Consider the following 11,260-nt stretch of genomic DNA (forward strand, 5'->3'; position numbering starts at 1 on the left):
TAAGAATTTGAATCTTGCTCATGCATCTGGTACTTTACCATCTTTATATTGCAAATGTTTTCCATCGTATACATTAATATGTTGACAAATGTACACTGATAGTTTAAGATCTGTAGAGTGTTTAGCCACCACCCTTTAACAACATGGCTACCTTGAGAGAGCATGGTGTGTTGGAGGTGAAACGTGTGGCAGTGTAATGCAGGGGGGGCTGACTCCTCTGTTTTAATGGAATACAGTGACTTTTTTGGTCTAACATGTTGAAAGTGCTGTCCTTGAACTTACTACTTTCCTCCCAAATCAATATCTTCCAGCATGATTTGTTGTGTGTCTAGGGTCACAGGGTTTGCTCTGACCCTTTCTCTCAACTGGTGATACTGAGAACTGACTGATTTGTACCACCTTCCACACCCCAATGGCATTAGAAAAATGCTCCATTAAGGGATCCTATTGAATGGGATGGCATCTCAGAAGTAATCAAACATTACTTTTGTGAATATAATACCACAGGTGCAAAGCCAAACATAGTGTGGGACGCATTGAAGGCAGTTCTCAGGGGGGCATTTATAAGTTGTGCTGCAGCTACAGCCTATGTAAAGGCGAGGGAAAGCATTAGGACTCAATTTGAAAAAGGGAAAGTTAAGGAAGTAGCCTACAAGCTCAGCAGCTTAGCTTGGGCCTGGAGAGATTTGAGAGTGACCGGAGCTAGGTAAGAGGTGTTCCAGGCAGAATGTGTGATTCTTTATTACAGACAGAGCAGACTTGAGGCTTAATCATGAGTTGGGTGGTATCCTGGCACTAATTGCGCCGGGATACCACCCATTGCAATTAGCGTTACCGCAACTCGGTCCAGCGCAATTTGCGCCAGATCCCGAGTTGTTGTAAGTCCCCGTTTCCATTGGGTTTGGGGGCGCTATTACCGCCGGTGGTAATAGCGCCGAAAATGGCCTTGAAGCCGGGGCATTCACCTCCAGCTCGGAGGAACACGGGCTTGGGCGTAGCGGTTAATGCAGTGGCAATAGCATTACCGCTGCATTTTCCCACTCCGCCCAACTTGTGATGACCCAGTGCACTTGAGGGAATAAGGCCAATGGACTCTAAGATTACAAGCGTAGGCACACACGCTCTATTCAAAATGATGACAGCGAGAAAGCACACAACTTTACTTTCTGTTGTGGCGGGCTGATGGCAGGAGATTCATTATGTTTAGAACAACAACAAACAATTACACAATTGACCTTCTGCGGTTGTCATAGTAGGATCGTTTGACCCTTGAATTGCCTATTGAATTAAAAAAGATGATGCATCTCTTACTTACCTACAAAACAGTAAGGTACCCTTTTCAATGTACCACCCACCAATTTCGAGATTTGTAGGGAAAATGCATTGGGCAGATTTTTAAAAAATAAAAAAGCAGACACATCTGAGATGTGCCACAAATGCACTAGTAATCAATGCAATGCAATTAGTTCACACAAATGTGCATCTCAGAGATGTTATAAAAGGATCACAAAATGTGCAAAAGAAGCTCAAGGTGTGCGGAAAGCAATCAAATACACCAAATTAAATATCCAGCTATGTAGTGACCACAGAAAGTGAGAAAAGATGCAACAAAATACTGATTCACAAAACATGACTACCAGATTTGCTCAAAAAAATGCCCTTCAACATTTGCTCCTTTAACAATGTGGAGCAAGGGGCCCAGAAATGAGTGCAACGGATTTGCCCAACAAAAGGAGCACACAGCACACCCCTATTACAACCAACAACACAGTCTAAAAACCTAGCACAGACAGGTACACTTTCTAAAAATTACCATTCCAGTAGGAATCATGCGGCTGCACTGACTGATGAGGAAGGAAATGATATAAAGTAGTAGAATCACCTTATTGCAACTTATGATGATTAGGTAATTTAGAGGTACTGCTTCCAACCCCTTATCATACTGGAGATGGTGAGCCAACGAAAGAGGGGCCCGACCACACCCAATGCAAGCCCATGCCATACTACGACTAGACAAGGTACTGCCAGCCTGTACTTCTTTGTCACAGGCTCCTTCCAAAGGAATTGTGGCATCACAGTGGTGATATCATAATCCTCACAGTCACTGGACATATGCAAGATCTTCAATGTTATCCTTACATCTGCCAGGGTTTGTGTATATAGGCATGCTTCATTATACATATACCAGGGCAGGAATTGTGAGGGCATGTTATAACATAGCCGGGTACTGTGGGTTTGCAGTGCCATTGATTGCACCTATGTGGTCCTCACACCCCTGCAGCCATAGATCACTTGTATAGGAACAGGACTGGCATTCCTTGTATGTAAAGGCCATGTGCGGTGCACACAACATAATCATGAATGCAGATGCTAACTTTTATAGAGCTACACCTGACAGTAACATCAGTCGTTACTATGCTATAGCACAACATTTTGAGGCAGGACAATGCACCAATTGACAATTGCCACTTGATCCGGCCACTAGCCATTGAGTGTACATGACATGCATGTGTACATCCCTGCGCCATTTCAGAGGTTCAACGTCTTGCAATAATTATGGTCAGAACAGTTAGAGGACATAACCACCTGAGACATGTAAATGGTATAACCCTGCCACCAAGGCAAGTGATCCACATTTCAGAGTAGATTTGCGACACCGCTGAAGTTAGAAATATGCATTATTGTCTTATTCTCAGATTAATATTGCGATAACACAAGAGAATGTCTGTAATACTTTGCTTGTGTTTTTTTTTAGGGTAGATGCACTTATTTTGAGCAGTCTGATGTGTGCACATGTTTTGGCACAAAATGATGCTCATGTTGGCATCTGCACATAAACGTGTGCATCTCACAGATGCGCGAGAAACATGCAAATCTTGTCAGATGCGCCATTAAATCACCACTTATGTGTGCATCTTTTGCACTACAATATAGGTTGTTTTGTCTCTCGAACACTCCATCTCCATGCGTTTCTCTCTGCATTTCAAGCTCGTTTATTACAGTTCACTGCGTCATAACGAAGTATTCTCGATCATGCAGATTACATGTTCATGATTTCTAGAGTGAAGATACTTGATAGGTATACAGGTACTCATTTGGTACAACATGGGTGAGTATACCACAGGATATCTACACAATTAAGTGCTCAGAAGTATTCAAAGTTATTACAGGTCTGTACTCATATCTGCACAGTTATTACAGGACTGTACTCATATCTGCACCGGAAGTGACAGGTATTAAACCCTGTTCTATTAACTAACATGGATTTTTCATATGTTCATGACAATATAACTAAATTACTTTCTTTATATTGCAGGCATCGTGTTGTCAGACCTCATCGAAAAATATTTTGTGTCACCAACTCTTTTTAGAGTTATTAGGCTGGCGAGGATTGGGCGCGTCCTTCGACTTATTAAATCAGCAAAAGGAATCAGAACGCTACTATTCGCCTTGATGATGTCACTACCAGCCTTGTTCAACATTGGACTCCTGCTCTTTCTGGTTATGTTCATCTACTCCATCTTTGGGATGTCAAATTTTGCATATGTTAAAAAGGAGTCTGGTGTTGATGACATATTCAACTTTGAAACCTTTGGCAACAGCATCATTTGTTTGTTTCAAATCACAACATCGGCTGGTTGGGACGGTCTCCTAAATCCCATTATGAACAGTGGTCCTCCTGACTGTGACCCTTATTTAGAAAATTCTGGCACTCACATCAAAGGGGATTGTGGCAATCCATCCATGGGCATATGCTTTTTCTGCAGCTACATTATCGTCTCATTTTTGGTTGTTGTCAATATGTACATTGCCATTATTCTTGAGAACTTCAATGTGGCCACAGAGGAGAGTGGTGAACCTCTTTGTGAAGATGATTTTGAAATGTTTTATGAAACCTGGGAAAAGTTTGATCCTGATGCCACTCAATTTGTTGCCTACAGCGAAATGTCTACTTTTGTAGATACCTTACAGGCACCGCTGAGAATTCCTAAACCAAACAAAATTAAATTAGTCACCATGGACCTGCCAATGGTTAGTGGGGATAAAATTCATTGCTTGGACATTTTGTTTGCATTGACAAAAGAAGTGTTGGGTGAATCTGGAGACATGGATTCACTGAAAGAGTCAATGGAAGAGAAGTTCATGGCAGCCAATCCTTCCAAAGTGTCCTATCAACCAATTACAACAACTCTGAAAAGGAAGCAGGAAGAAGTGTGTGCTGTAAAAATCCAACGGGCCTTCAGGAAGCATTTGTTAAAACGGTCTGTAAAGCTTGCTTCCTACATCTACAGACATGATCACAATGAAATCACAACTGATGAGGAACCACCAGAGCAAGAAGGGCTAATCGTGAAACGAATTAATTCAAACTATGGGAGAAATAGTATAGTTATGGATACAGACAATGCTCCAGCTATATATCCAGTGTCTAAAGATCCACCATGTCCTGGAAGTGACTGTGTTAAAGAAAGTAGTTTTACTGAGTCCTTGGTTTAGTAAAAGCTAAATGGTACAGTGTATCTCTATGGAACAGTTCACTTCTGGATAAAATAACTGTATTTAAAACCCACCAATGAAACTGGTCCATTGCTGTATCCTGATGAGAGTTGTTAAATACTCTGTTCTACACTTCAAGTTAAATAGAAGAATCACACATTTAAGACTTGACTTAAAGCATTATTATGGGACTCGTCGAGTGCAGAGGTTGAATTACATGATCAAGCTATATACAGAAGGCGGTGCAGGTTGAGCAAGCTTAAAAGGCTTAGAAAAGCTTTGGAGATGTCTGCTCTTCTCACACTGCTAGTTGATGGAAGTCAGAGTTTTTAGCTGGCCTCATACATTTGTGCTATGTGTCCTAGACATTAAGATGCGCATTGTTCTCCTTTGATTTAAGAAATCAGTAAATTTAGTTTACATCTAAGTGTGTGCTTTGATATTTTGGAATTCAAATTGCTCATTGAGCTTCAAAGTATATGAAATACTGTAAAAACAGATGCAAGTAGAACGGTTTTTATTTTCTTAAAATATCTCTCAAGTCTTAAAAGTTACACAGCCTTAAGGTATGTTAATAGCTGGAGGGGCGTTTTAGGTATTTTTGTGCCATATATTACCAGTATTATTATGTCTTAATGATCATTGGTATGCATTGTGCAGTTTACAGATTTTGTTACACTTAAGGATTAGGGCATGGTAATTGAAAACCACTTCTGGTTACAAAACAATCTTGCAGTAAATGTGCATTTCGTGTTGTTCTCTTTACCATGCAATTGTGATTTTCTAAATAACTTTTTGCATCTGTTGTAAATTGTTACAAAGAATGACACTGAGCTTTGAATTTGAACTAAGATTGTTTTGTCTGTTGCTTGATATGTTACCCTCTTCTATCACCATTGGTGTCTTAACTACGTCATAGTCAGGAAATGTTGAAAGATGCTTTTGACACAGAAAGAAATCTCAGATTAACTATGAGTCACAAAGGAATAATCATTTCAGTATGTGCATATTATGCATGTGCTTGCATAAATGGATTTAGACCATGCTCATTTTAAGGTGGTGCAGAAATACTTTTCTGGAAAATTTAGCAACTATATTCATATTTAGCAAAAAAAGGAAAACATGTTGCTAAAGAAGGAGATGTTTGAGTGTGTAAAGCTGCACTTAGAGCAGAAATGTTGAAAAGCAGTACCATAAACAAACTATATTGCTGATAAGAATGGATTGCTCTTGAATCAGGGCTAAACACAATATGACTGCCATGCATGTTAGACTCGGAATGTGAGAGCACTTGGTTCTGGAAGACACTGAATCTTGGCCGAGAGGATAGCTCAGGGGTAACATGTTTGCCTTGGAAGCAACACAAGTTCGAATTCTGGTGCTGAGTTTAGAGACATGTCACCGGTATTAAGCACGTTATACAAGATTAATGAATTCTTTAAGAAAGAAGATTCCATCTAAAGCAGTTACAACAAATTCCTGCTCAGGGCAAAACCTGACCAGTTTCCAAAGCGAAGCTAGGAATTTGTTTTTCATATTTAAATTCAATGATATTGAAATATATGCTGCCTATTTTGTTCAAAGCTAAATTAGTAATAGCTTAACCCATCCAGCTAGTATGATACATAGCAGAATGGGCCAGGCAGCTGTAAAGACCTTCCGGAAATTTTTTAAACAGTTGGACTAACACAAGCTTACATCTTTTTAAGGGTGCTTAAATTAGTATCTAAAATATATTAAGTGATAGAATATATATAAGACAGACCCACGTTAACTTTAATTAGCCAATGTGTTTTAAATACTTCTGTATACTGCCCACATCCTTTAGAATGATCCTAGAATGGAGGTAAGCTAGCCTCCTTACGAAGCCCAAACAGAACATTAGCTATAAGAGTATCTTCAGTCTGTTCAAGCCAGAGCATGTGGCGTACGTTATTTTATATATACTATGTGCTAATACAAAATAACAGATACCCTCCGGCACCCTGTGCCAATCTATTAGATATTTCCAATTCCTCAGCAATGAAAGTGTATAGATATTTGGTTTACAGAGGACCTAAAACAATTGAGAAATAAATAAATAAAAATAATAAAAATAAAAATATAAAATAAAGAGGAAAGCATTTTATAAATGGAAAAACACTAAAGAGTTAGAGGATAAATTAATATATATATGGGAGCGACAAATACCTTCAAATGGGCAGTTATAAATGCAAAGAAACAATCAAATGAAGCTCGGATTCAGGAAGCAGAATATGATACTAAAGAAATCTTTACAAACCTACGGGAATTGGAGAAGCCAGATGTGGTGTATCAAGTAGACCTTGACAAAAATCAGGAATGGTGTACACAAATACAACAGGCCATGATTGATAAGACCACAAAAATCAAAACAGGCATTGAACAAACCAGGAGGATAGTTTCTGTAGATCCTTAGGAATCTGTACATGATCAATTAACCAATATGCCACAAACCTTAGCTAAATTCAGTTTTAACAATATATCCAAAGAGGTACTTCGGGCTATTTTAGTTATATTGAAGCCATCTACATGTAAAGGCAATCAATTCCCAGCCACAGCTATTAAGTCTGTTCTTAACTTCTCATTGGCTCATTGACCAAGATTGTAAATGCGTCATTTAAAGAGGGTAAAATATCAACCAGGCTGAATGGTTCCTTGATCACTCCCCTATTAAAAAATCCCGATTTGGATCCTAAAAGGCAATAAACGACCAGCCAATTACTAACTCGCCATTCATTTTGAAAATTATGGACATAGTGGCATGCGAACAATTGGCTGGCCATTTTAAGGATCATACAATTTTGAAAAATGGCCAATCGGGTTTCCGACCAGGCTACAGTACAGAATCAGCTCTTCTGGAATTAAAATCAAATATGATGACTAATATTTATAAAGGATTCACCATGCTACTGATGTCCTTGGACCTTTCAGCGGCATTCGATTTGGTGGACCACCTGATCCTCCTGGACAGGTTGGAGAATAGAGCTAATTTTAATGATTCTGCAAGAAACTGGATGCAGTCATTTCTAGGCACAAGGACAATGCGGGTATGCAGCAAACAAGCTGAAGCAGACCCTGTTTCTGTGAGTTATGGTATTCCGCAGGGAGCAGCACTTTCTCCAATTTTATATAACCTCTTTACAGCTCCTTTCTTTGATACATTAGAAAAGAAAAAGATTTGTTTTTCTAACTATCCTGATGATTTTCAGTGCCTCATTACACTAACAGGGGACTATGAGCAGGATGCCATTATGGTTGCAGAAATATATGATTTCATTCGCGAATGGATGGATGCTAATGGTATGGCCCTTAATCATGGGAAAACAGAGCTCATGCTGGTTGGCGCTAAACACAGACTTAACAAATTGGCACCAGAATATTATTCATTTTGCATTTTGCAGATCATGATATCCCAGTTAAGAAAAAAAGCAAAATAAGAGCAATAACATTTGATCAGTCCCTGAGTATGTCTGCCCATGTGAACAGTTTGGTGGCAGCATCAGCCTATTATATTAGACTTCTCACACATATACGACATTTCCTGTCTCAAAATGGCTGTGAAACCATTGCCGGAGCCATTGTTTCCATAAAAATCGACTTCTGCGGCTCACTTCTCATTGGAGTGAATAGGGCCGGACTTAAAAAACTTCAAGTTGTGCAGAATAGTGCAATAAGAGGCATTATGGGCCTACGTAAATTTGTGCATGTGTCTGAAGTAAGAAGGAAGTTAGACTGGCTACCGATTGAGGAAAGATTTGAGTTTAGGGTGCTCACCATTACTTATAAAGCACTTTCCGGCGATGCCCCACCTTACATTGTCAACAGACTAAAGTCAAACAGGTGGCACGCACACTTCGACACTTCGCTCAAACAGGGATAGGAACTTACAAGTTCCAAAAACCTCTTTGTAACTATCTAGTTAGAATGCGTTCTGGTCAAGTGCCCCTGTGAAATGGAATGCCTTATCATCAGCTGTAAAAAAGTGTAGGACGATCAAGGAGTTTAAAAATAAACTCAAACCTCTCTTATTTAAATGAAGGACAGGTCATTTCTTTCTGCATTGGACGTGTTAGGGATAGGATCTGCGCCCGCATGCCTCCGGGCTTTTTGGGTGCGCATAACAAATAATGTAATGTAATGTAAAAGACTGTAGCTTGTAAGCACATGCTACTAATCGGCCTTATCCTCCCTAACCAGTCTTCACACTCATCTCCTAATCTCTTAATTTTATCTCTTTCTACACATGCAGAGTTTTATACAATTGTAAAGAGAAATAATGAAAAATGTTGAAACATTCTCCTCCTCACTCTAACTTTAACCTGCCTTTCTTTAGGATATTCTTTAGGATATAAACCCTAAAATGTTTTCCTTTTCGCTATAACCAAAGACAGAGTGCATCCCCAGCTCCATGTAGTCAAGCGACCTGATGGCCTACTGTAAGTAGTCCACAAAACTGACAAACAAAAGAATACATAATTTCACTATTAAATATGGCCTTTCTAACAAAATATATTCAGCATCAGAGTGCCCAGAGCTAGTCACTGTAATGCCATATACCAACGCAATTAAATATGCATGTTCCCTTTCCTTCGCTATGGAAGTGATTTACAAACCGTTTTTAATGGGATTGCGCCATTGTAAACAGGTTTTGTAAATCAGGCCCTAGGTGTCTGTGGACACTTTCCTTGTTTTAATGATCATCGTTCATTTGTGGTTGCTATATGGTTGGGAGTGATAGGACAACAGTTCATGTAGCACAGGAAGACCAACCGGCGAAGGCAGCTGGAAAGAAAGGGACACATTGATATAGGTGAAAGCAGTAAATGCTGGCACAGATTCCGTTCAGCTGATATTTTTGCAACTTGAGAAAGAACGAAATGACCTTCCTGAAACATGTAAAAGTGTAGATATGCCCCTAATGTCTTCGAGGTTAGTAATTTCTCAGGGATAATCCTATGTATACGTTTCTTTGAGGATTGGTATTGCAGCTTTGGACCATAAATGTTCTCGGGAAAACCAAATGAAATTCTAATAGTTCAATAAAAATATTCTCACAACCAAACAGGACCCACTAAGCACCAATTATGACACACGATGACATGAGAAATATTCTCACAACCAAACAGGACCCACTAAGCACCAATTAAAACACACGATGGCATGAGAAGTGTGTCCCATGATGCAGCTGAGCTTTACTCCATCTTAATGAAGACATGTTGAGAACCACTTATCCCAGCAAATTGAACTAGAAATTGGCCAACTGTTATTTCCATTATGGAAGTTTGAACCAAGAAAGAACACATGGATTTGAGAAACATCAATATCTTATTTCAAAGAAAGAATGCCTACAATGCAGAGAAAAAGAAATGTTTAACATTCTGTGCACACAAGCTAAGCTTCCAGAAAAGAACGACTGCAATGAGTAGAAAAAGAAAGTATTAACATTCTGTGTACGTGAGCGGCCAATCACTAAACGGCGCATTCAGTATTCTGTATTAATCTAGATGTAAATAACACAGTTCAGCTCGTTTGAACTGAAAGCTTTCATAGCAGTAAGCCTCACAACAAGTCTTAAGCCTCCCAGCGTTACTTGTGAGTGTTAGAGCACAATTCCTAGTATATCTTCTATTAAAACTGAATTATGACTGTTGTGTTTGTTTCCCATGTTCGCCAGCATATGCAAATTATGTTTTTAGGTGTATGTAATGTGTTTTTGTTCTATGGGTTCCAGACTTAACTGGTGCTCCCACATTTACAGGCTCTATCTGTTGGTCTTTTCAAATCGAGGCTGCTACTGCTCTTTTTGTTTACTATAATGTTCATTTATGAAATGAAGTTTAAGAACTGAAGTACATTTTGAGAAACATAAGCACATACAGGGACAAATTACCAATGATTGTCCTCATTGAAGCTTTATGGTAATTTTGTGCTGAACCACTAGTTAGATTCTCAGGCATCCAAGAGATGTTAAAAGATAAAGTGAAGACAGACTGGCACTAATTTTAATAATATCTGTTGGGGGCAGTCATTTACACTGACTAATGACTGACTGTCTCATTAAGGAGCCCAAGCCTTTAACATCTGATAGGTGACCACAAAAGCTACAGCTCCACAGGTCAGAAACCTGTAATCACGATGTTCCAAAATTCATCAGAGAGAAATCCTTCTTAGCCCTTTAGAGGTATGGGTAAAGCCTCCACCCAAGGCACTGAAGGATCAAAGTGAACGTTTACTCACATGCACACATACCTCATAATCACTTTCTAATGTTCTACCAAAACCGTATGTTATTGTCGCTATATTTGTGGCATGCCACTGTGTAAAGTCATCTCAATGCTTTTTTAAATGTTGCTGCGAACATCTGTATATCGATTTTCATGTTGTGTAGGCTTTCTGCAATACCTATTCTTAAATAAAAAGAACATTGTAGGAAAAGGCAGATGCAACGTTTTCTGTAGGCTTTTTAAACAAGTACTTTCAGTGCCAGATTGTGCTCCCTAGGTGCTGACATCAACTGTGCAAACCCTGTGTGTGAATAAAGAAAGGACCTAGTACATCTAATGGTAAGCAGTGGCAGATTTGAGCATCCTTCACTGAAAAATATGTTGTGAATTTGGTGAGAAGACCAACATTAAGAGAGTCCGTAACTGTCCGTAAGTGCTTCTGAAGTCATGAACTTGGAGTAAACAGTATCACTTGAGAATCAATGATGGCTGATCCAGGATATGCTTTAGTATAAATG

The 11,260-nt window shown here is 39.2% G+C and overlaps 1 protein-coding gene across 2 annotated transcripts in view; it reads left to right on the forward strand.

Annotated features, from left to right (window-relative positions):
* The window catches only part of LOC138521307 (sodium channel protein type 4 subunit alpha-like), a 3,496,387-nt gene extending 3,485,430 nt beyond the window's left edge, over positions 1 to 10,957 (forward strand). For both annotated transcript variants that reach the window (XM_069634046.1, XM_069634045.1), the window contains one exon: positions 3,317 to 10,957. In XM_069634046.1, coding sequence (XP_069490147.1) covers positions 3,317 to 4,497 — 1,181 coding nt within the window. In that variant the 3' untranslated portion in view covers positions 4,498 to 10,957. The remainder of the gene's footprint in view (positions 1 to 3,316) is intronic.
* The last annotated feature ends 303 nt before the right edge of the window (positions 10,958 to 11,260 follow it).

This window comes from Ambystoma mexicanum, chromosome 13, assembly GCF_040938575.1.
Source record: "Ambystoma mexicanum isolate Mex_15411 chromosome 13, UKY_AmexF1_1, whole genome shotgun sequence".
In the NCBI taxonomy this organism is placed as follows: domain Eukaryota; kingdom Metazoa; phylum Chordata; class Amphibia; order Caudata; family Ambystomatidae; genus Ambystoma; species Ambystoma mexicanum.